A 26088-nucleotide genomic window follows, 5' to 3' on the forward strand; every position below is an offset into this window, starting at 1 on the left:
TCAATTTCATCATTATTAAAAGGTACTATAATTTCTACTGGATCTACTCTTGCTAATTGACAAAGTCTCAATTTTCCTTTTAGAATTAACTCAGAGACATTTTCTACATAAGTTTTTAACTTTTTATTCAGTTTATGTGGTAAAAAGATATATTCTAAGATGGTATCTTACCTCTGCATTAAAATTCCTGTAGGGAAATGTTTGGAGGGTAATATGACCAGAATGCAGTTAAGCTTTGGATCCACATGATCCACCTGTGTCTTCTGTAGTTTCTCTTCAATCAAAGGCAATTCTCTCTGAGCTTCAATTTATAATTCCCTGGGACCATTTAAGTCTTTGTCACCATCTAAGATTTTGTTTAATTAGTTCATAAGATTTTGTCTCAGTACTTCACCATAGATGGGACATGTCTCCTAGCAATCTTTAGAAGTCAGTAAGAGTCTATAATCAATCTCACCTAATTTACACCTTTTGGGGTCTAATTTTTTTGTAAACATATTTTATAACCTAAATAATTAATAGAATTTCCTTTTTGTATATTTTCAGGGGCAATTTGTAATCCCCAACAAGGCAAATTTTTCTTTGCTTCTTCAAATATTTGTTCTAAATTTCAATCAGCTAGGAAAATGTCATGCATGTAATGGTAAACTATAGATTCAGGAAATCCCTTACATATCATTTCCAATGGTTTACGTACAAAATATTGGCACAGGGTGTGGCTATGTAATATTCCCTGTGAGAGAATCTTCTATTGCTATGTCTTAGCAGGCTGTAAAATTAGTATAAGTAGTCACTGTGAAGGCAATTTTTTTCTTTTTTTCTTGTAATGGTATAGTGAAGAAACAATCTTTTAAGTCAGTAACTATAAGATGCCATCTGTTAGCCAATAGAGAAGGCAAGTGGGTGCCAGACTGTAGAGAGCCCATTGGCTGAATCACCTTATTTACAGCTCTTAGATCTGTTATGACTCTCTGTTTTCCAGATTTCTTTTTAACAACAAATACAGAAGAATTCCAAGAGCTAGTTGATTCTTCAATATGCTAAGCATCTAGTTGCTCCTGTACCAGCTGTTCTAAAGCCTGCAGTGTCTTTGTTGTTAAAGGCCATTGTGTAATGACCCATACAGGTTTGTTTGCCAAACATTTTAAAGGTAGAGCTGTTGGTGCCTTTGAAATATTGGCAGCTGTTGCGCCCTGTTCTTGTACAACCTGAATGGTCAGTGACTGTTCTTTATAATATCTTGTAATGTTTTCCCAAGAAACATATACTAATTTATAGTTTATTTCTAAGATTGGGGGAATGTTAATCTGAGTATTCCATTGCTGTAATAAATCACATCCCCACAAATTCATTGCTATATTAACCACATATGGTTTTAATATTCTTCCCTGTCCTTCTGGCCCTATACATTCAGCCCATCTAGCATTCTGCTTTACCTGGGATAAAGTTTCCATCCCTCAAAACTGAACATTTACATCCTGAAGAGATTGATGAAATTATTGTTACATCCGCAACTGTGTCTACCAGACATTCAATAACAACGTCATTTATTCATATTTTAAACTTTGCTCTTACCAAATCTGTCGCCCAAGTTGTAGAAGGTGTGAGGCTAATTGCTGTTGCATAGAACAGTAAAAGCATGAGTGGATTTCAAGGCAGCTACCTATTTTGTCAGCAGCCTGAGAAGAGGGTTAAGGGAGAGACTTCCAGGTGAGAAAAAAGAAAAACCTAGCCGGTCAGGTAATGACTCCAGTCATGTGTAGCCCCAGCCTATGATGGTGGCCATAACGTCACAGCAAATGACTTTTTTTCATGCATTTGTACCCCAAATGAGATAGATTTTGGGGTTCAACCTGAAGATCAGAAAAGCAAAGCACCCAGCCACTGGCTTTTATCTCTATCTCAGACCAAAAATGGGCAATTCTGCCTCCACGAATCCTCAGATTGAGACTTGAGTTGAGCCCTGTCTCCTCCTGTGTTATATTCCTCTCTAATGTTGGGATTAAAGGCGTGCACTACCACCACTTGGCCTCTTTGGATAACTAGTGTGGTTGCTCAGATTAAAGGTGTGTGCAACCACTGCCTGGCCTGTTTGGTTGACTAGGGTGCCTGCTGGGATTAATGATGTGTGTCACCACTGCCTGACCTGTATGGCTGACTAGTGTGGCTTCTGGGACTAATGGTGTGTGTCACCACTGCCTGACCTGTATGACTGAATAGTCTGACTACTTTGCACTGATCTTCAAGCAAGCTTTATTTATTAAAACACAAGTAATATACCACTCTAGGTACTCTGTTGCAAGGACAACAAGCACTCTTAAATGATGAGCCATTTCTCCAGCCCCTAAATAGTCCTTTGTTGAGATTAGGATATTTCCTCCTTGTGGGGACCCACAGATATGGGCCTGCCCTGCTTTGACTAAAGGTCAGGGAGTTTGAGCCTACTCCTTGCTCTTTCAAAGTTATTGATAACAACTGTGGCAATAAACAAGCTATCCTGATCTTTGGAGGTAGTTAATTGGTGTTTTGAGTATTAAGATGGTCCATAGAGGTGGATCTGTTCCACCTTGACCAAAGGTCAGAGAATTCAAGCCTATTTCTGCTCCTTCAAGGAGATCATAGGAAGTTTTTGACCCAGGGAGTGGCTGCCTACAGGATGCTTGGTCTAAGGTATGGTTGTTACAGGTCCTGTCTAAACAACGGAGTACTTAACTAAGGATACAGTTATTTGATGTCTCAAGTATTGAAGCAAGTGATTGCTGTTTGTCCTTTGTGCCATTTTAAAGCAGTCCTTCCTTTGTCTTCTTCCCCCCTCACTTTTGGATTGGGGCATATGAGAAAATATGGAAGATAAACGAGGGTACATTTCAGTATTCATTGAATTTCCCTCCAGATCTTATCCTATGTTTCTGTCTTTTCTTTCTGCCATTTCTCAATCGACATGCTTCCCTCCGAGCATGGACGAATAAGCCGGGCAGGACCTGACTGATGTTGTCACCTGGATGCAGACTATGATGCCTACTCTAAGTCACTCCGCATTGTTTAAAGTAATGATTTCCCAAGCTGCACATTGCCCTGGCAGATTCTATTTCACAAATGCTTTTGACACCGTTTTGAGGACAGAGACTAACTCTCCAATTGGGTGGACACATGAGTGGTACCATCTACCCAGAACTGAGAACACAGCAGATGGACAAATGACATCACTGGGAGAGGAAAAGGGACCGATCATTTTTTTATAGGGGTGAGTAGAAGCTGTAGAGGGACATAGGTGCAACAGAACTGAATCAGGGAATCCATGCCCAAGAACTCATCAACCATACCAGACCAAGGAAATGGAGTAACTCTCACCGGAACCACACAGACATGAACACCTATAGCACCGCCATGGGGATGATTCTCACTAGCCCTGTCACCCACCCAACCACCCTGGTTCAGCAAAGCTAGAAAGAGAATTGTCTGTTCCAGAGGCTTCAGCTTGGCTCCATCCCTGCTGTTGAAACAGCCTACTTCATTGCTGACTGCTTCCTGTTTGCTTATGTGGACCTGCTGGCCATCTGTTGGTCCATTCCTTCATCTGGACCTACTCCTGCTCTTGCTGGACTCTGAGCTTTGCTTTCAATCCTGTGGCCTTCTGTGGTGTGACTGCCACTATAGTCTTTCTCAGGCTCCGTTTTATTTGTCTTTGGCTTCTCAGACCCGTCTGAAAGTCTCTAAAATGCCTTGCCTTTATATATAAAAAGCCATTCTGCAGTCTTTGCACCATATATATTCAGTGTGCTGTGTAATGTGTGACCTGAGAATGTTAAAGTAAGGGACACAGCAGTGGTTTACTCCTGAAGGGAGTGGACACATGATTACCCTTGGGAAGTTGAGGTGTATTAGAAGACAGGGCTTTAAGACAATGATCTGACCTTCCGCTGGGAGAGCAATCAGAAACAGTATTTTAAAAATAGTGTAACAGGGCCTTAAAGGGAAAGAGAGGCTTCCCTGTAAAACCTGGGGAGAAGCTTCATCAAGACGGGGATGGACAGCTGCCATGAAAGGAATGGCAAGAGAGGTGGGGAGGCCCAAGAGACTTCAGAGAACTCTCATGAACAAATCTGGCATTTATAAATTTTCAGGGGCAGGGGACTTTTATAGTGTAATTTAGTTTGGGATAGCATGGAGGAGCATAAGTTAGCCAAAGTACAGTGGAGAGAGTTCTGATTTCTTCAGGCTTCAAGGTCTGATTTACTAGAGTGATCACCGTCTTAAAGGGGTAAGCTGTAACTTACCCTAGCTATTAAGATTAGAATTCTCCTTGGCTAGAGGTGGGTGGATCCAGGATAGCTGGGCTGTTTGGGCAAATTGCTGTCAATGAAAGTGCCATGCCTTGTCAATAACCTTGACACTGAGGGAAGACTAGTGATATTTATGTTTCTCAGGGGAGCATTCCCACACCTTCACCCGCACCAGACACAAAGAGGAAAAGACAATGCACTATGTTCTCATGGAAAACGGACCACCTCGGAACTACTTTTCTTTTCTAGTATTATGTTTCTAATAATTTTACGTCATAAACATTGACACTGTGGTATTTATTGACCACCAAATTATCAGCAAAATATGAACCAACCTTTAAAGATTAAAAACTATAAACAACTCATTTAAGTAATGAGATCCTTCTGAAATAGATCCATTGGGCTTTCCTCATCTATGTAATATTACTTTATAACATTTTCCATCTTTATTTTTTTTAACTGAATTAAAAAAGTCAAATTACAATCTGTTGGGGCAAATTGATTTTCTGAAGATACTCAATGATTAGCTAGAAATAGAAGCTGAGACACATTCACTTGAATATACTTTTATTCAGATCAACACTTACAGCATGATAGACTTTCACAAATTACTACCATGAAGCACATAATATTTAAAATATGTTGCTGTTCACAACTTGAGTATAGCATTATTACTGTTTGGTACTAGGCTCAAAGACGACATTTTGATTCCTCAGCTTTGGGATGTTTACTGACGTCAATGTGATTGTCTAGTCATGCAGAGGAGAGAAATTCAAAAGCAGTTTCCTTTTCTTCTGCCAGTTCCTTCGCAGTCAGGTCCATTTTCTCACGCGAGAAGTCATTAATAGGGAGGCCTTCAACAAACTTCCAGGACTTATTCTGTTAAGACAACAATTGCAAGAGATTCAGTTAGTGACCTTTCAAAAGCGACCAGCCTAGCTTGAAACGGTGTCTCAAAGCACACCTGTTTTAAAGTCTAACTTGAAGAGCTAGTCAGACACCAGAAGCCACTTTTTAAAGTCACACTGGTGATGAAACCCAGCCAGAGCCTCCTGCATGCTAGGCAAGAGGTCTTCCAGAGTGCATGGCCTAGAACCCAAGTCATGATTATTAATGAACCAAAAGCACTTTAATGTGAGGAAGCAAATCTACCCCATACAAATGAGTATTCATGACATGTGCACCGCCATGTCAGGGACCCCAGTGCCTCCAACCCACTGGAATAGCAAGGCCTTCCTCTGTTCCTGGTGCTGATATGGACAATGTATGCACAAAGTATCAGCCACAGCAGACACAGCTTCCTCTCCTGCATGATTGCTCCCTCCAGAGACCACCACATTACAGTCCACTTCCTGTTCAGCTGTACGTAATAAAGGCTGCGTTTCTGGGATATTAATGGTGCAACTTCATCATAGTTACAATGAACTATACCATGATTATAAGAAAAAAACAGTGTTCAGTACTCTGGGTTTATGAGAAAATAAGATCCTATTTATGAGTACAATAACAGAGTTATTGTAATAACAAAGTGTTTAGCAGCAAGAGCTGAATCTTGCTTTCAGATTAGTTTCAGTATTTAATGAAAGACTTGGCATTAGAAAGGAGTATCTACTTTAGGGATATATATCTATCCTAAAATACATAATGTGTGTGTGTGCGCGTGCACTTGCACGCGCCCCTCTTTCGCAGCACCCCACCTTGATCACAACAGGGAACGAGTAGAGCAGGTCATCGGGAACACCATAGGAGTTGCCGTCAGAGATAACGCCCATCGACACGAACTCTCCCTGGAAAAGATTTACACTATCATGGACCACAGGGATTGGTTTACACAATGAACCATCAAACTACAATGAAAACAAGAGACTTACTTTACTGGGTGCACAGCTGCGCATAGCTGCGTGCGAGGAGCCAGAGCAATGCTGGCTCACACACACCACCTTATCCCCTCTTCCAGATCCTGTGCAAAGCACGACACGGCTTTGCCACTCTTTAAGATTAAACATTTTTATTTATGGGTATGTGTGTATCTGTGCATGCACATGTGTGCGCAGATCCCTTGGAGCTGGAGTTATAGTTGGTCGTGAGCTGCCTGACATAGGATCTGGGAAGGAACTTGAGTCCTCTATAAGAGAAGCAAGCACTCCTAACTTCTGAGCCATCATCTCTCCATCCCCAAACACCATCCTGATTTTATAGTTGAGAATGCGATAGCCCAATCCATTTTAAGAAGAATGGCTTATCACATATAACTGCCTTTAACTTGTAATATCCTGTGTGATAAATGTCATGTAGCAGCTGAAAACACAGCTTAGAAAGGTTAATAGCATTCCCAGGCTCCTAGGCTATCAAGGAAATGAACTGAACTGGCTTAATTGATCTTTTCACATTCTAGCACTAAGGAACAAAACTGGAAGAATGGCCTGTACACACGACAACCCTCACCTCTGGGGTTCCAAACCAGATGTCTCTGATGTGGTCAGAGATGGCTTTCGCTGCAGACATGGCGCTGGACAGCTTCCGAGCCTTGATGACAGCTGCACCACGCTGTTGCACAGTCTGGGGGAGGGCACACAGACAGTGTTATCTAAGCGTGACAGCAAAATTCCCATCAGCGCCACAACGTTGCCACCCCCATAGCTCACTGGGTTTCCTACAATGCTAATCTTATTGTCCTAATTCAGTTAACAGCCCTTTTAAAAAACAAAAGTAGAAATTTCTATAGAACATGCGGCAAACTAAACACAGAACAGCTCTTGCTATAAGCAAAACTAGTTTTTCTTATGAGGACAATAATCTCGACTGTTACACAACAGGTCAGATCAGATGATAACTGTCTTTTTGTGTGATGAAAAAGAACATATACAGTCTGCAGAGCAGACTGTGACATACAGCTATCCTCCAGGGTCGCTCAAGGCTCAGCTAGCATTGTGGTTTGTCTGTCTGACTGTTCCGATGGCCCAGGCGCTTCTTACCGTGATGAACTCTCCCTTGAGCCAGCTGTCATCCTTCAGGGCTTCATACACACCAACTTCCTTTCCTTGCAACTTCACCTTGGCATGATTGACATCTGGATACTGAGTTGATGAGTGATTTCCCCAGATAATGACATTCTTTACATCATCAGCAGTTACACCGAGTTTAAGAGCAATCTAGTTCAATTAAAAACAAACACATCAGTCAGACAATTGATTTTTTATTGCAAATTGTGAATTGTTTGAAGACAGAGGCCCTTAAGTAAAGGAAAAAAGCTTCTGAATGTTAAACAAATTCAAGCTACATGGAATTCAAAAAAGGCAAATTTTATTTCTCAGCAACATCCTAAAGCACTTAAAGGTGTCAACAACTACGAGCTTGAAGCATTACAGTGTAGAATATCTGAGAGCAGAGAGCAGAGAGCATCCTGTAATTCGTGATTAGATTATCAGCACAGTCAGTTTAAAAACATTGATCGACAGGTCATCAGATTCTTAATACATAAACATGAGCTCTGTTTTATTACTGTGTATATGGGAGGGTACCTTATCAACTAGGGTCAGATACTTTAGGTATATTCATCCTATTTTGATGATTTTTTTGTTACATACAATATACAAATTAATTTTTAATTAATCTTAGAGATACTGGTATAAGAAAGGGACTCACATTACCAAACTGTGGCTGTCCCTATTTTATAGACTTGGGAACTAAATTGAGAAGGCTTCAGATGTGACTTACGACAGAATAGTCACATCATAGAACCACTGAAATTAATACTTATGAAGAACAACAGTTCTTGCTTCCTTAGGCGAACTTTCAAGTCTGTCATGTGGATCTGTTAAATCCTTGTAACTCTCTTCTCCCGAAGAGCAGTGCTCTGTCAAATCATCTTGTGTGTGCGTACACACCATGCACGTACACACCTAGTGTTGGGTTTCACATACACAGGAGGGTTCAGAGGTGACAAATCAGTCAGGAGGAAACTAAAGCTTTCGTTTTTGCATAAATCATGGAGGACTTTTCATGATTCATGGAAGAAAATTTTACTTTGGGTTTAACTACTTCTCATTAAAATGCTTCTTCAGAAGCTTCTATCGGCTTGAACTGTGCAAGACAGACAGATGAACAGACTGAAACTGCCCAGCCAAGGGCTTGTGAGTGACCAGAACTCCACTCCTGGCTCATTCATGACTTTTGCTCCAACAAGGGAATCTGTGTCACACACTGGGACAAAGTGCCATTCTGTGACGGGAAGAACCGTCCAACTTCTGCGTCTGCTAAGGCGGATCATGGAGGAGGCTTATCGGTGCCATTTCACCTCCTTTTCTGTAGGAGCTAAGTAAGGCCGGCCCACATCTATCACTGCAGCACCTTCTCTTCCTTCATGTCTAGCGTGTCCTCTACTCTGGCCCCGTCCCTTCCCAGTCACCACACTGCCTACAGCCCAAAGCATCTCACCAAATATTTAATAACTGTCTAAATTAGCTGGGAAGTTGAAGAAGATATTTATGGTACGAGTCTTTCAACTTTAGGCTATATAGCTCTTAATAATAAAAACAGTAACAGCAGCAAATCTTTACTGTGTTTTATTATGCAACAGTATCATGGTAAGACAGTAAAATGCATTTAGTTTACTTAACACTACTGAATAGAACATATACAAGTGTTTAGTTTATATTCAGGTCAATCCAGAAGCTCCATCATGAGTTAGCTCTGTGACTTTGGGCAGGCTCCCTGATCTCTCTGGGTCTCAGGTTTCTTATCCACAAAACAAGTACAATAAAGGCCTTGCACAGTCACAAGAATTAAAAGCTACATATAAAGCATTAATCTTATAGTAAAGTTAACAAATGCAAATTAGTTTATCTTTGAGTGGATATTCCAGAGTTGAAAGAGTCAACTCTCAGTGTAAGACGTTTTTTTTAAAATTTTTTTTTACTGTAAATTAGTATCATTTTTTTAAGAGGTTGTATTTATTTCTTTTTTAAAAAATGTTGAAAAATAAACCCATGTCTGTGTAAGTCCCCAACCCTCCTTTCTCCAAGCTTCTTGGGGGTGGACAAAGTGGGCCCCCTACAGCTGCTCAGTATTCTTCCTACCAGGTCTCTGCTGTCACCATGCAAAATATATATATATATATATATATTTATATTTATTTATTTTATATTCCAACCAAAATGTCCCCTTCCTCCTCTCCTTCCAGTCTTCGCCCCCTGCTCCCATCCACACCTCCTCCTCCCATGGATATCAGCCTGCCATGGTATCTCTTCCGTTAAGGCTGGATGAGGCAACTTGATAGGAAGAAAGGGTCCCAAAAGCAAGCATCAGAGTCAGAGAACACCTGCTCTCACCGTTAGGCGAATCATAAGATGATCAAGCTACACAACTGTCACATATGTGCAGAGGGCCTAGGTCAGTCCATGCAGGCTCCCTGGTTGTCTGTTCAGTCTCTGTGAGCCCCAGGAGCCCAGGTTAGTTGATTCCTTGAGTTTTCTTGTGGTACCACTGGCCCCTCTGGACCCTAAAATCCTTCCTCTTCCTCTTCCACAGGATTCCCCAAGCTCTGCCAAATGTTTGCCTGTTTCCCTCAGTTGCTGGGTGAAGCCTCTCTGATTACACTGGGCTAGGCACCAATTGGTTCTCACTGGTGGGACCTGCCTCATACCTAATTTTTAACTACTATATCAAGGAAACATTAGTAACCATACTGAATTATAATTGGTATGCACACACAGATACATAAAATTGGTTCACAATTGGTTACTGAAGACAAAACTAAGGAGATAGGCCAGTGTTTAGTCAACAAACGCACAAACCAACATTTAATTATTTTAAAATTGAGAGAAGAAAAAGGTTTCAAAGCCTAAATCTTTACATTTTAAAAGCCATTTTTCTTACCTGAGATTTTGCTCGGTTGTGGTCCAAGCGAGTCAGGCAACTGAAGTTCTCCTTGGGGATTGATGGGGCTGACTTGGAGGCCGTCAGGCAGTTTGTGTTCGCTGGGTTTCCCACAACAATGACCTAAGTGGGTAGGAGGCACAGACTCAGACCACACACCCATCTTAGAACTGGACTCCATGTCTAACAGGCTCCTATATACCATATTTCTATGACATACTAGTCAGTTTCCAGCTGGCCATATCCACAATCCAAGGGAGACATCTTTATGCTTTACTATGGAGACAGATCATTCATCCATTTACCACAAAAATCAATAAATCTAAAGCTTCATCTCAGAATTTGAGTCATTCATAAATTTTTGTTTTTGATTTTTGAGACAGGTCTAGCCCTGCCGCCTATCTTCAAATTCACAGAGATCCACCTGCCTCAGCCTCCCAAGTACTGGGATTAAAGATATTTCTTAAACTGGTCCAATCCTAAGAATCACCTGGGCTACTTGCTAAAATACAGATTATCTTCACACTCCTCTAAATCTAATGAGTCAAACATACACATACATCTCTTTTTAACCCGTGTGTACCAACTGCCTCCGAGTATCCCAGTGTGTGAATACTTCCCCCAACAAAGACTTTTGCAGAGGCGGCATTGCATGTAAACAGAACCACAAATCCTGAGCAGGCTGGATTTTGCCAGTCTAAAACCTCTGTAATCTTTTACCAAGAGGCCTGTGCGCTCCTAATTCTTGTTAATGATTACAGAGAAAGGACAGCTATTTAAGATGAAATCTACAGAAAGCAAATATGTAGACAAGAATAAAGTATTATAAATGGGTCACTCGTGAAGAGTGATTTTGGAGCCAGGTGGTGGTGGCACATGACTTTAATCCTAGCACTCTGGAGGCAGAAGCGGATGGATCTCTGTGAGTTTGAGGCCAACCTGGTCTACAGAGCAAGTTCCAGGACAGCCAGGACTGTTACACAGAGAAACCCTGTCTTGAAAAAAAACAGAACAAAACAAAAGCAACAGAAAACAAACAAACAAAAAAAGAAAAGAAAAAGAAAAAAACACCCCATCAAATATGCTGCTAGTCACCTTCACGGATTTCTTGGCGTATTTCTCCAAGGCAGCACCCTGGGCCTTGAAGATTTTCACGTTTGCCTTCAGGAGGTCCTTCCTCTCCATGCCTTCTCTCCTTGGCATGGAGCCCACAAGGACAGCCACATCGAGGTCTTTGAAGGCAACCTCCTCTTTGTCTGTTGCAATGATATCTGTGAACACGGTAAAGAGCACACAGAGAGACTTAAATGCCCAAGCTTCCCTCTTCATATTAAATGCACTTAGTCTTTTAAACTGTGGTAAATAGTTATTTTTATAGTTCACATTTATATACTTTTCAGAGCCCTTTAAAAAAAAGATAGTATATTCATTTAGCTCCCCAAGAACACAGGAGAAAGTCAATAATATTTTGTATTTCTTACATCAATAATTACCTCAATTAAAAGAGCTCTATAGTTTTTATCATTTACATAATTATATATGATTCAGAGTCTTTGGAAACAGCATTTTTTTTTTCATTTATTACCACAGATAACACAAAAGAGAAACCAATTCACCAAGCTTTTAGACTGTAATTACTTCAAGGTTTAAGATATCAACTACAGATTGAAAATGTTTACTGGGGCATACTGTACCAGAGAGAATGCTAAGGATTATATTCTATCAAATGTAATCTTCACATTTCACAGATGAAGAACTCAGGCATAACGAAATGCTGCCACTGATAAGATAGAGAGAGCGGTCCAGAGTTCAACTAGAACGCCACAGCGTCAATCTGACAAACACATAGGACTTGGTTTTTTGACCAAGGAACATGCAATGGTGCTGAGTGTAATAAAAAGGCCACGGCCGAGTCAGAATTTCCCTACATAAAGTCTTAGGCCAGTAAACACGTCAGTCAGGTTGCTGAGTCCTTAAATGGAGGAACATCAGAAGAAAAAAAAGTGCCCATCTTCCTTTTCCAGCCACACAACTGAATGATTTGGATAGGGAGTCTCTCTCCTAAGAAATGCCTGACTAGACAGAGCTTATGTTTCCTTCAAGGTGCACAATACTGCGGACAATCCCTGTCTCAATCCCTGCGCTTGGCAGACGAAAGGGGACATATGAGAGGGAGCAGCTAAGGCCTAGAGCAGCACACAGCCCTGGAGAACATCCTTTGGAGTGGAAGCTCTCCTGTTACAGGATGCTACTACTCTAAACAGACTAAAGTAACAACACAATGCAAGCAACCTGGAGGGATAACCCTCGGGCATATTATACCTACCTTAGAGGGGGAGGGGGAAAGGCCTGACTTGCACCGACTGCCTCTTGCTTTTGCACCTATTCGTTCTTGGTATCCATGTTAAAATGTGGTGTGGTTCAAAAACAACAAAAAGTACTTTTGTGAAACAATCTGACTGACGATCTTTAATAGCCTAAGAAGTTCATCCGTTTCCTCTGACCTCCCGACTCACCTTTCAGGAGGGGAAGGGCACAGTCTTGCAGTTCCATCAGGACGCCATCCAGAACCCCCATCATGGGGGTGATATCCAGCAGCACAAGGATGATAGGCTGCAAAGAGCAAGGCAGCGGTGTTGGTGTTGGTCCGGCACTCGCTCTCACGCAAAGCCCTGCCCTAGTTTTTGTTTGAATATATTTAGCTTCCACTGATTAGTCATAGTTATGGAAGGGAGATGCCAGAGCTTGCTTTTATTAGTGGTTATAGGTATGATTTCATTTTAGAACAACTACAATATCTGATATGAAGGGAAAACTCAACTATCTGTAGTTCAAGAGAAAGGATCAATACTTAAAAGGATATTACTGTGCAGAAATCAGACTTGCTAGAATTGGGGGTGCCTGTTTTCTGTGGGGTAGATTTCTCGTCTGATTATTTGGGTTCAAAACAGCATCCCTGGAGAGAAAGGGCAGATTCAACAACTCTCTCCCAGGACTCCCCCTCGCCCACTGTTCCTCTCAGCAGTGACACTGACTGTCACCTGCTGGCTGCACTAAGCATCAGGTCTGATCTCGTTGATTTCAGTGCCTGCAGGATAACATATAAACATCTTACTAGCTTCTACACAGCCAAGGGCTTATTGCAATGTTGGGACTGCTGACTCTCTTTATTCATCGTTTGTAGCTACACACAGAATACTACAATGCCGAGGTTTATAGACAGGCCCTACCTGGTCTTTACCAAAGACAGATCCATTTCCAATACTGTACAACAGTGAGTACGCAATCTGACCAGCTGCTCCAGTCACGAGGACTCTGATTGGCTCCGACTGCAACGAGAAAGACCCAGTCAGAGCTTAAAGTGTTAATAAAGCAACACGTGCTTTAAGAGCAAGTATGAGGTTGTCAAGTCTTCTCCTGACTAGCTGAGTAGGAGCTAACTTACAGGCTTATTTTCAGCAAAGGCAGCACGTACAAATGAAGCATACACTTACCAAGCGTCTCCTTCGCTGGCACACTTAGGAAAAGCATTGAACTGGATTACTTATTACTTATGCAACTGTGTCCATCTTTGGGGGACATTTTGCCAAAAACTAGGCCCACAATGTCACATCCATATTATGAGGTGATTCAAACCCTAGCAGGTCAGAGGAGCCTTACAAGTCTTTATCATACAAATTCCGACTCGCACCTCATCAGAGTCCTGCACAGTAGAAGGTGTAGCACCGACAAAAACTTTCCCTTTAAACCAAAAAGGTTTAATAAAACAATCCTGTTTGACTTACTTAACCAAAGATCAAAAACAAGCCTGTACTTATTTAGAGGTAGGGTCTCCCTCTGTAGATCCGGCTGGCCTCAAACTTACAGAGACATTAAAGGAGTGCACCACTATGCTCAGTGGTAAGCTTTTATTTTAAAAACTATATTTATTTAAAGTATATGGGGTGGTGTACACATGACACAGCACTGGAGGGGTTGGTTTGTTCCTTCCGTTTTGTGGGTCCTGGGGGTTGAACTCAGGTTACCTGATGAGCCATCTTGCTGGTCCAAACCTTTAATTTTCTTTTCAAGGAGAAAATTATTAGTATCTGGCATATAATAAATTTTAGTATTAAATATTATACTAAATCACGGCAGCATAGCTGACAATCTGGTTCAAAGGGAAAAGTGTGCTTTAAAAGAAGGAAGAGAAACCATAAAGAAAGCACAACAGTTATATAATAAAAAAAGCACAGTCTCCAGGCTAAGAGACTCTGAATAAAATAAGACGCAGACTAAAATAACAGCTGTATTCAAAATGACGGCTGAGTAATGGAAAAAGGCTTAGTGAATTTATAGAATGGAGTCAGGATAAGCTCTTCCCTTCCTTGACAATGCTGAGCTGTACTGGTGCTCCGTGTTACTCTGGTCCTTCCTCGCATGAAGAAATGACCCACTAAACATTTGATTTCTCTCTATATTTAGAGCAGCCTCTTCTAGGTGAGCCATTTGTCTGAGATGGAAAGTTGGGCGCCTGAAATCAGCAGCAAGCAGTAACTTGGTCCCCACAGATACAAATAAATAAATAAATTCAGGAAATAAGTATTGTTATAAAGAAATAAATTTCATCATAGTAGATTTTATTTGCATTTCTTCTTCAAAAAACATGCCCAGGATAGGAGTAGAAAAATATAACCAAAGATAAAACCCCAGAAAGCTATGGAGAAAAATTCTTCTTGATCCCTGGATCTCTCCCCTATTTTTTTTCCATATCTCTATATTAAATCTAATATCCACATAAGCCAATTTTAATAAAAATATGCATCTATAATAGTATGTATTTAATAAGACATGTATCTATGTCCAAAACAAACTATATGTATGACTACCACACATTATCCTATACGGTTACTTTCTGCTATACACAGATCTACAACAGCTGTGTTCTGAGATATCATGATTAGGAACCATTATATTATATACATATATATATATATATACATATATATATATATATGTATGTATTTCATCTAGTTATCTTTCCTTTGAAGTTGAGAAATGAGAAGGGAGAGGCTGCTTCCCTCTTCTGGGGGCTCTGCCATTTCATCTTCCTATCGTCTGAATTCGAGTCACTGCTACATCTCAGCTCACAGAGAAGAACAGGTGCAAGCTGGGTAAGAAATGAGGGGGAGCCAGAAGGTGGCTGTGCACACCTTTCATCCCAGCACTAGGGAAGAGACTATCCTAGTCAACAGAGAGTTCTAGAATAGCCAAGGTTACACAGAGAAACCGCCCTGAGAAAGAAAAAGAAAAAAAAAAACCACCCCCAAAACAAAACAAACAAACAAACAAACAAACAAACAGAAATGAGAAAGTGCCAACCACATCTATAAAGTTTAACCTTCTAGAAAGTCTAGTTACAACAGAGTGATGTAGCCATTTATCAACAAGGTGTTCCCAGTATCACAGTCTGCAGTGAAGAGGTGGTGGCCACCTAACCCAACAGCTGATTCTACCTCTGCAGGCTCCTTCTGTGTCTGGGCACTGGCATCTTAAGGGCTCCCTTCGTATCTGCATGACGATGATGAAATAGGTAAGGGAAACACCAGTTTGGTTTTCTCTGCTCCCCCGAGACACTGCAGTTGGAAAGCAGGAGGGTAGGAGAGTCCCGCTGACTTCCCACAATGCAACAGTGCCCATGCAGGTTACTATTCTCTGCTCAGATATCTGGGCATTCTGCCCAGATCCAGAAAGGAACGGCTTCTCTTTTGGCAGGGCATTAATGACCTTCCTGGGGATACAGGCTGTCTTAAAAATGTGCTACTTGATTGAAAAGCTTGAATTTTAGTAATAGCATCCCTCTCTTTACTTTCTAGCTTACAGGTATTATTGCAATACGAAAGAGAAGAAGCAGAGTCACTTAGAGTCCTCCAGGTGAATTCTTAGGTCACTCCCTTCTGGACAATGGCAAAGAGTTCCTCTAAAAATGGTTTTGATTGGCTTACAAAAAAGACAGCTCTTTTCCTTCTTTGTGAGACAGGGTCTCCCTCCACAGCCCTAGCTGGCTGGAGCTTGGTACACAGGGGAGGCTGGTTTTGAAATCCTAAGAGTTCCATGTGTCTCTGCCTCCCAAGTGCTGCGACTGAAGGAACGCATCACCACCCTGAGTAAAGCTCACCGCTTTTTTTCTAAATCAGTAATTTGCCCACGTTCTCTTCCCAGGAGGCAAGAAGGTTCTGAATCATGTGCGACTGCAACATGACCGACCTCTTCTTCCTGGACTGTCTCATGTCATCTGGCGCAGATGTGACCTTCTAGGGGTTCTGTCGATTGTATAGGGAATGCAACACTATAATCAGGGGCCCTGGATCTCCATGACCTTGGGAAATCAATGACCTTGCCAGGTTGTTTTAAGAGCAGACTTGCCAAATGCATACCACAGTCAAGGTAAAATGGGAAGAATAAGAGACACTGGGTGCAAATCTTGTGACCTTGAGAACGCACATTCTGGTCTCAAAAACTAAATTTTAGTATTTTAAGTCGGATCTTGGCTGCGATGACTTTTTAAAAGGTTTCCATCTCGACCTAAAATTCTAAAGTCTGAAGTTCTTGGATAACTACCCCCGTTTTTTGACTAAAACCACTATAGCAGAAACCGCTTAGGCCATAATTTAAATTACTACTCATGTGCCCAAAACAACTAGGCAACAGTTACTGGGAATTAGCAGTTGTCCCCTTGGGGTCTCATAGAGGCTGGGACCTTTTGTCCTTGCTTTGAAACATGTCTTTTTGGATTCTGCGAAATTTACAATTCTTCCAAATATTTTCTCACACTCCCCATCTTGAGATTACAGGAGAAAAAGTATCTTCAAAATATAAACTCGAAAGTACTGTAGCAATTTCCACTCTGGTGATAAATGTCACCTTCAAACAGCACGCAGACTATTTCTACGTCAGAGTCTCTTCACACACCCCCACCCCCTTCAGGCGGGACAAGACAGGAAGATCCAGCCATATAGAGCTTCAACAAGATGGTTGCGTTACATCGGCAAGAAGGTATTCTGCAACGCATGACAGAATAGTAAAAAATATCCACCCAATTGTTTCTAAAGAGTCCTAGCATTACAAAAGAGGATCAAGAATAGGTTTTCTGTAACATTTTTTTCCTTTGAAATTAGATATGGCGAATACATGTCTCCTGAAAACTGGGATCATAACCTAGAGCACTAATTAACCTCAACATCACAGGCCTACTCCTTCCAAGAGCTTAAGAGGCAAAACAGAGGTTAGGACCCAATTCTTTCCCTCCATCCAAATCTCATCCCCGCCAAATCCTTTAACGTCCTTCAGAGAAAATTTTGTCCCTCAGCCTTGCGTCAGGATTGAGACGCCTCTCTCCAAGGACAGCGACTTCTCTAGAGTCCTTTTAAGAGACCCTAAATGGAAGCGAACCCCTTTCCAAATATTGGGTTACTACGACAGTCCGGAGGATGAGTCGGGTTTTGCAAACGGTGCGAAAGACAGCGCCTGGCATTAGGGCTTTTCTAAAGGGCGTCAAGGATAGGCTGCGACCGAGAGGCCGGAGCTGCTGCAGGATCCGGGAGCCCACACTCACCATTATTAAGAACTGCGACGACGATTTCTGCACCTGCAAAGCTGTCTCCAGGGGTCAGGTCACCTCTACAGCAGAACCGTTTCTGGGAGAGAGAGCTGTGCTGGCCAGGAAAGGTTTGGATGGTTTGCCCCGCACTTTCTGGGAAGTGTAGTTCATCCGGAGGATCTCTGGCCCCCATCTCCGTGCACCCCTGCCAGTGAGAAACTACAATTCCCGAAAGCCTCTTCCTTCGGCTCGCTTCGCGGATTGCAAAGTAGTCCCCGGGTTTGAGCCTCTGTGATTGGAGGACGTCCGTGAGCGGAGGGTTTGCGCTGAGGTTGAAACGCCTGACTGATGGCGCTCAGCAATTGGCGGGAGGGGAGGCGTTAACTTGAGGGAGGAGAAACGAACCCTGAGCGACAGCACCCGTCGCCCCACCGAGACTCTATCCTCCCCCAAGGCTAAACAAGGGAGGCTAAGAGACCTTACGTTGCGTAAAGCCGGCTCGACCCGGAAACAAACCTTTTAAAAACCCATTCTCCCAGGGGCGGGAGGAATCGACGCGTCCGACGCGTCCGGAACCACGGACAGCTTCACCGTTGCTAGGCGACAACGCAGGCGTACCTGAGCGCTCCCGCGACCAGAGCCCAGTGGAGTTGCATCCCTACCCTGGAGGCAGGTCAGCTTGACCCCCGAGAGTTTTTCTTTTCATCTTGGGTCCAGAACAAGGTACGGCGCTGTCGCACGTAGCCTGAACCCGGGTCGGACCTAACGGGCTGGTGGGCGACCTCCCGGGTCCCTTGTTAATGTGGGGAGCATGTGGAGTTCAGGAGAGAGGAGTGTACTGCAGTTTGCACCGGTTTGACTTCTCCAAAGTAAAGTCAGAAAGATTTGTTTGTAAGTGAGCCCCTTATAGAAGTTTGTGGTACATGGATCTAACTTTCTTTGCCTTCCGTGAACATGGGCATTTTTACTCGCTCTCTTTTTGGCAACTGGATGCGCTTTAAAACATCTTGATACAGTTATGCCAAACTCGTATTTTCAAGGGAGGTTGGGAGACAAAGTGTTAGTGGCTGAAACCACTCAAGAGGCTTTCATTTAAAATGAAAGTTGCCAAGGGAACAGCTGTCTTCTCTCTTTGCTTTGTGTGGATTTTCGGGAAGACGCGCTGCTTTGGAGCAGACCAATGAATATGGTATTGGTCTGACTTCAGGACTTTCTGTCAAAAGTGAACGAATGCTGAGCGGCTTCAGGTTTGTTTTTTGGAAGATTTCCTATTTGGAGAAAGAAATACAATGCTGCAGGGTCTATCTTCTTGAGACTGACTATTCGTGGGTCATTCGAATTAAGCTCTAAATGTTTGTATAAGGCGTCTCAAGTCATTGGAGTCAATTCCAAACAGTCAGGGTCTGGTTGTTAAACTGGAAATTTCTCCTTTTAGTTTTAGCCCTCCCCCCACTCTCCACTATGCTTAGCATACTTCAATAATTAGCCCTTAAATAAACAAAATAATAATGTTTTAATTTTTTCCCAAGAGGGCCGGAGAGACAGCTCAGTGTTTAAGAGGAGTTGCTGCACAGACAGATGATTTTAGTTCCTAGCGCCCACATAGAGGCTCACAAAATGTCTTAGTTAGGGTTTCTATTTCTGCAGTGAAACCTCATGACCAAAAGCAAGTGGGGGACGAAAAAGTTTGACTTAAACTTCCACACTGTAATCTCTCACTGAAGGGAAGTCGGGATAGCAACTGAAAACAGGGCCGGAACCTGGAGGGTATGAGCTGATGGAGAGACTGTGGAGGAGAGCTGTTTACTGGCTGGCTCCTTATGGCTTGTTCAACCTAATTTCTTATAGAACCCAGGACCCCCAGCCCAGGGATGGCCCCACCCGTAATAGGTTCTGCTCTCCCCCATTGACTGTAGCATGAATAATAAAAATCCAGAGGCAGATGGGTTCAAGTTGAAATCAGGAAAGCAAAGCAACCAACCACTACAGAGACCTTTTACGTTTACCAAATCTTCATACCGAAAGGGTGAGATCCAGTCTCCACAAATCCTCAGACTTCACCCTCCAGTGAGTTCCTGTCTCTTCGCCTTTATATTTCTCTTTCCGCTCAGCCATGTCACTCCTGTCTCCACCTCCCCAGTGCTGGGATTAAAGGTGTGTGACTCCCAAACACTGGGATTAAAAGTGTGAACCACTATCACCTGGATCTGTTTCTGGTTCCGTCTCGTGTGGCCCAGGGTAGCCTTGAATTTACAGAGATCCAACTGCCTCTTTCTCCTGAGTCCTGGGGTTAAAGGTGTGTGCCACTACTCCCTGGCCTGTATGACTGACTAGTCTGGCTGCTTTGTCCTCTGATCTTCAAACAAGCTTTAGTTATTAAAACACAAATAATATACCACTATAATTGATCGCTAATTAAGAAAATGCCCTACAGGCTCGCCTACAGCCTGATGTCATGAAAAGATTTTCTCAATTGAGAGTCCCTCCTAAGTTATGGTTGCAGCTAGTGTCAAGCTGACATAACAGAATCCAATAATATTTAGGCTTCAATAGAGTGTACCAGACTTGAGTGACTCCTTGAATCACTTTGTTTTTTGGTGCTTTTCTTTTGCTCTTGAACGCTGATCTTTCTACATTGGAATGCTACATTTGTCTCTGTTGCAAGGAGAGGCAGCCCCTTGTTTGTCCTGACCGCCTGAAATAATCACACAGAAATTGTATTCATTAAAACACTACTTGGCTCATTAGCTCTCGTTTCTTATTGGCTAATTCTTACATCGTAATTTCCCATTTCTATTAATCTGGGTATCGCCACGTGCCAGTGGTTTACCAGCAAGATTCGAACCAGTGTCCGTCTCAGACAGAAGATCCATGGTGTCTCTCACTCTGCCCTTCTTTCCCAGCCTTCAATTTTGTCTTCTCTGCCTACCTAAGTTCTGCCCTATCAGGCCTAAAGCAGTTTCTTTATTCCTTAGCCAATGAAAGCAACACATGAACAGAAGAACCTCCTACACCATGTCTCTGTCCACACTTAGGTTATTCATAAGTTGTAGCTCGAAATGTTACCTCTTTGTTAGAGCCTCTCAAATTCCAGGGCATGTCTATGTACTTTCTGTTTCTACTTGGTTTTCTGATAAATATCAGTTCTGTTAGTTTTTAGTTTATGGTATCTCCTACTGAGTAACTGTATGTGGAAGCATCATACTCCAGACAGAGATAGCATGACTTGTCCCCAGTTTCTCTTGTTGGTTGAGGTTGGAATTACAGGATTTCCAAGTGAAGAGTGAAGGGCTCTTTCATGGGGACTGTTCTAATAAATCTGCCATGGGAACTTAGGATAACGGTCTTGGGCTGAGCCACTTGCTTAGGCTCTAGGGATCAGAAAGGAGTAGGGTGCAGTAACTGCCTTTTAGGGATCACTGTAGCATGAAACATTAATTGCTGAAGGCAACACAGTAATCTGGTAGTTGTTAAAAGGCTTATTCTGTACTTGGAGGGCTTTAGTAAGGGGGTGCTGTCCTGCTCTGCAGCTAAGATGATGAGACAGCTGCATCTGTAGTGCGGTGGTGTGCTGGGGAGTTTTCATCACTAACGCAAACTAGACTCACCCGGGGAGAGACTGCTGAGAAGAATTGCTTCCAACAGATGGTCTGTGAACATCTTTCCGGCCATTTTTTTTTGATTGATGATTGCCTTTTTTATGGTGAAAAGGTGTTTATTTAGAATTAGCCAGCTGGACTCAGTTTAGATGACCCCAATTTTGTTGGCAACATCATAACCAGGACCACCTGAACAGCCACCTTCTCTCCGTCAGGCCTTATGAGGGTGTTGATTTTTGCCACAACAGTGTCACAGAATTTCTTCACGGCCCATTTGATCTGGTGCTTGTTGGCCTTGACATCCACAGCGAGCACAGTTGTGTTGTCTTCTGTCTTCTTTAGGGCTGACCCAGTCAGTGGTCAGGGGGAATTTGATGATTGCATAGTGGTCAAGCTTGTTTCTCCTGGATGTGCTCTTTCAAGGGTATTTGGGCTGCCTCTGGAGCTGCAGGATCTTGGGCTGCCGGAAGGTGGGTGATGTATGGATCTTGTGGCTATGGACGCCTTTCTGCACTGCCTTCTTGGCTTTCAAGGCCTTTGCTTTGTCTTTGGGAGAGGCAGTAGCTTCCTTCACTTTCGGTGTCTTCTTGGCAATCAGGCGCTGATTGTCCTAGTCAGGGTTACTGTTGCTGTGATGAAACTCCATGATCAAAAGCAACTTGGGGAAGAGAGGGTCTATCTGACTTATGCTTCCACGTCACTGTTCATTACTTAAGGAATTCAGGAACTCATAGACCAGGAACCTGGAGGCAGGAACTGATGGAGGAGTGATTTTACTGGCTTGCTCAGCCTGCTTTCTTATAACATCTAGGATCACTAGCCCAGGCATGGCCCCACCTACAATGGACTGGGCTATCTCTATCAATCACTAAGAAAATGCCCTTCAGGCTTTCCTACAGCATGAAGTTGTGAGGCATTTTCTCAGTAGAGGTTTTTTCCTCTCCATTGATTCTAGCTGTGTCAAGTGGACATAAACTAGCCAGCACACTGATTGATGTGACTGGTGCCATTCTTGGCCAATATGAATATGAGAGGCTGTGTATGAAAGGTAACTGAATAAACCAGCAAGCAGTGTTCTTCTGTGGTCTTTGTTTCAGTGTCTGCCTTGGCTTCCATTAGTGATAGGCTATGATGTGGAAGTGTAAGATAAAGTAAACCCTTTCCTCCCCCAAGTGGCTTTGGTCAGTATTTTATTATAAGATTTGGTGGAAGAAAGTTATCACCCAGAGTAGAAGCAGGGGAGCCATTTCTTTATCATTGGGTTTCCGATGGCACACACAACTTATGAAATGCTGACTGATCAGGAATGGCCCGAGAAAAAAGCCCATTGTTTTTTTTTTTTTTTTTTTTTTTTGCTTCAGCCATTGTCTTTTATCCTGAAGGAATCCGTGTTTGCAGTGCTGAGGTGTGTATTTATGACTTTAGGTTCAGACTGTATCAGTAATGGAGGTTGGAGAAAGAGGAGTCTACTGAGGCGTCTGTGTATTTGAATATGTGCTTCAGGGCTGGATGCGAATGCCCCCAGAGACTCATATGTTTGAATCATGGATCCCAGTTAGTGGAGCTATTTGTGAAGGATTAGCGATGGGTGGCCTTGCTGGAGGAGTTGTGTCATAGGGAAGGGCTTTAAAGTTTCAAAAGCCTCCAGCCATCTCCAGTGCACTCTCTGCCTCCTGTCTGAGGTTTGGGATGTAAGTGCTCTTCTGTTCTGCTGACATGCCTTCACTCTGCCATCATGGACTCCTACCCTCTGGAGCCATACACCCAATTAAACACTTTCTTTTATAGGTTATCTTGATTGTGGTGTTTTAGTACAGCAATATAATAGTAACTAATACAAAGTCTGTGTTCATATATGGTTTTTATGACTTGTAATAACTTTCTTTGTCTAGGTTATGTTGCTATAATATAATGAATCCATAAGCAAACCATTTTTTCATAATTTTGGGGGCACTGCATTTTATCTTGAGGTTATTTGTATGGGCTTTTCTTTTTTTTAGTTCTTGATATTAAACATCCTTTGTAAGTTAATTCTCATTGCTGTGGAAGGAGAGGAAAAATGTTCCTAGAATTGGCTGCTATGCTAGGCCCTAACCTGTATGTCTGAAACGGAGTCACTTACACAAAATTGCATAATCTAACTGAAACTTCAAGGAAGCCAGTAAATTCCCCCAGAAGAATTGAAAAGAGATTTTACCCAAGAGCATATAATGAAGTAGACCCATTTAACTCCTGTCAACCTTCCTGAACAAATAACACCAAAAAAAAAAAAAATCCCCAAACCTTATGATAGCCAGTCAGCTTTAAAAAATTATTTCTTTTATTTTATATTTTTTTTGGATTATAATAACATCATTTCCCCTTTTCTGCTCTCCCTCCAAGCCTTCCTATATACCCCTCCTTGCTCACTCTTATTTTCTATCCTGCTTCCTGCTCCTACCTTGGAAGCCTATTACTCCGTCATTGCTCAGTGGGGATCCTCATTCCATTATGTAGGATAGATTCTGCCCAGATTCTTGAATTACAAATAAAGCCCAACTTAACCTGAAACTAAATTGCTGTAATTTTGGCTGACATCTTTCCCCTCCACGTCAGCGTGTCAGTTCTTCACGTCCCATAGCTCTTTTTCTCCCTTAGCCTCCTTTCCTTGCCTGAGCCCAGTTCTCACGGCTGCCCATTTCAGACTCGGGTTTTCACTTAAGTCTTTTTCTTATTTTTTCCTCATATATGTGTATGTGGTTTGTATGCATATTTGCATATGTTGAGTACCATGTGTCTGCTGACACCCGTGTGTGTGTGTGTGTGTGTGTGTGTGTGTGTGTGTGTGTGTGCGCGCGTGCGCGCATGGGTGAACAAGTGTATGCAGTTAGAGGCCCGAGGTTGACTGGAGGAGGGTCTTCTTTGATCTCTTTCCACCTTCTTCATTTAGGCAGGGTCTTCCACTAAGCTCACTCGCCCATGCAGCTAGTCTAAATAGCCAGCTTGCTCCTGGATCTCCTGCAGCTGCTTTCTATGGCTGGAATTCCAGGTGGAGTCTATGTGGGCCCAGATTCCTGTCTGTACTGTCTGTATGCGTATGCAGCAAGTGCTTTAACCACTGGGCCACCTGCCAGCCCTGGCCTAATGTTTTAAAATAATGAGCATGACTATATAGTATGTATACATACATATATGTAGCAAAACATATATATACACACATATATTTCTAAGAAGATAATAACTTCTTATTTATATATCAGTATTTTACATGAAAAATCAATTGAGCGGTATAAATTATTTTAACAGTGTTTCTTGTTAGTAGGTGGAAAGGGGAAGTATGAACTGATTTTTTATTAATAATTCATGTGACTTTTTATAACTACAAAATATATTCACATGTACAAGAGTAAGCATGAGCACATTTTACCCACGAGGCATCCTAGACTCAGAAGCTCTTTTATAGTATAAACTTATCCTCATACTGATTTTATTTGTAGCATATGTGAAACTGGCATACATTTTAGTTTTTTAATGCAAAATCAAGCTTTTAAGTCTTTTGTTCTTTTTGTTTGTTTGTTTGCGAGAAGATCTCAAACTTGAATTTCCTCTTTAGGTCAGGATGGCCTTGAACTCCCAGCAACCCCTTTCCATTGGCTTCCTGAGGGCTAGGGTTACAGGTCTGAGACAGTGTACTCAGCTGGGACTGTTGAGCTTTTCTATGATAATTTTTCTACAGTCTGATTTCTTCTTAATAAAAGTAGCTGAGTGATAGACATTAACAGCAAGCAGCCCTTGCTGTTGGCCTATTTAGCTGCATTTTTACAAATCTGTACTTTGCTGCCGAAGCCATGTAGAACACATGCATGATAACACAGCCATAATAGCTGTGTCGGGTGGTAGAGCATGAATAAAAATAGAATCATTTAAAAAGAAAGGTTAGCATTTGTGACATAAATCAGAAACTCATTATTACAAATATTTTTAAATGAAAGTGTATACAGGCCTAAATAATGACTTAGCTAAAAGAAAGATTGTTATATCCTTTGTTAAACACAAGAATAGTGTGATTAATCTTGGAAACCCTTTGGTTTAGATTACATGCAGAACATTTTTAAAAGTAGGAAGTCTTTCTAAAATGGATGTGTATCATTTTAAGAACAATTATCACATTTATTTCAGCATGTCTGAAGCATAGTTAAACCTCAGATCAAACATAATAGTCAAGGCAAAAAAAGTCCTTATAAATGAATTTAAAATTATAACCACACTGAGAACTACTTTATTGCTATTTCATATATACACACAGTTTATATACACCCCATAGCACACATGTACAGATACACACACCCACACTCTCATTCAAGGACACATGGCACATTTGCACGTCCTGCTGTGTAGAGACTGTGCTGACCTCTGTGTCCATCCAGCTTTGCTGAATCTGTTGCTGAAGCAGCTTAGCTGCAGAGATTTGACCAGCATTTTCAGGAGTGCTCAAGTACAGAACATTTAGCACGACCAAAAGTGTAGTCATGTGATCTTCGCGTAATCAATCAGGTTGCTGTTAGTGGAGTTAGTAGCTAAGTCATCTGTTTTATTAAAAAGAAGTTGACTGCATTTGTATTTACTGTATGTAGCATGTGTGTGCATGCATGTGAATGTGTGTGTATACAGGTGTGTCTCAGCATGCACACGGAGGTCAGAGGAGAATTTGTATTTACTGCATGTGGCATGTGTGTGCATGCATGTGAATGTGTATGTATACAGGTGTATC

At 42.1% G+C, this 26088-nt stretch overlaps 2 protein-coding genes across 2 annotated transcripts in view; one reads left to right on the forward strand and one right to left on the reverse strand.

Moving 5' to 3' along the window:
* Positions 1 to 4833: 4833 nt before the first annotated feature.
* On the reverse strand, positions 4834 to 17898 carry Mdh1 (malate dehydrogenase 1). Its single transcript, XM_005366463.3, has 9 exons — positions 17755 to 17898; positions 13391 to 13489; positions 12677 to 12773; positions 11256 to 11431; positions 10161 to 10283; positions 7259 to 7435; positions 6729 to 6842; positions 5981 to 6070; positions 4834 to 5162 (listed from the first exon to the last, which is right to left on the reverse strand). The coding sequence occupies exons 1-9, from the start codon at positions 17755 to 17757 to the stop codon at positions 5037 to 5039; spliced, it is 1005 nt and encodes a 334-aa protein (XP_005366520.1). The 5' UTR covers positions 17758 to 17898; the 3' UTR covers positions 4834 to 5036.
* Positions 17847 to 26088, forward strand: part of Wdpcp (WD repeat containing planar cell polarity effector) — a 288056-nt gene continuing 279814 nt past the window's right edge. The window contains exon 1 of the mRNA XM_013353497.2: positions 17847 to 18412. The gene's annotated coding sequence lies outside the window, so the exon portion shown is untranslated. The remainder of the gene's footprint in view (positions 18413 to 26088) is intronic.

The sequence above is a fragment of the Microtus ochrogaster genome, unplaced genomic scaffold, assembly GCF_000317375.1.
Source record: "Microtus ochrogaster isolate Prairie Vole_2 unplaced genomic scaffold, MicOch1.0 UNK9, whole genome shotgun sequence".
Taxonomy (NCBI): Eukaryota; Metazoa; Chordata; class Mammalia; order Rodentia; family Cricetidae; genus Microtus; species Microtus ochrogaster.

Bases quoted from the DNA above. Each gene is read 5' to 3' on its own strand.
- Mdh1 (XM_005366463.3), bottom strand. The intron at 11,432-12,676 runs GTGAGTCGGGAG...CCGTGTTCACAG, and splicing joins TGCCCTTCCCCTCCTGAAAG to ATATCATTGCAACAGACAAA. The intron at 7,436-10,160 runs GTAAGAAAAATG...TAATTGAACTAG, and splicing joins ACAACCGAGCAAAATCTCAG to ATTGCTCTTAAACTCGGTGT.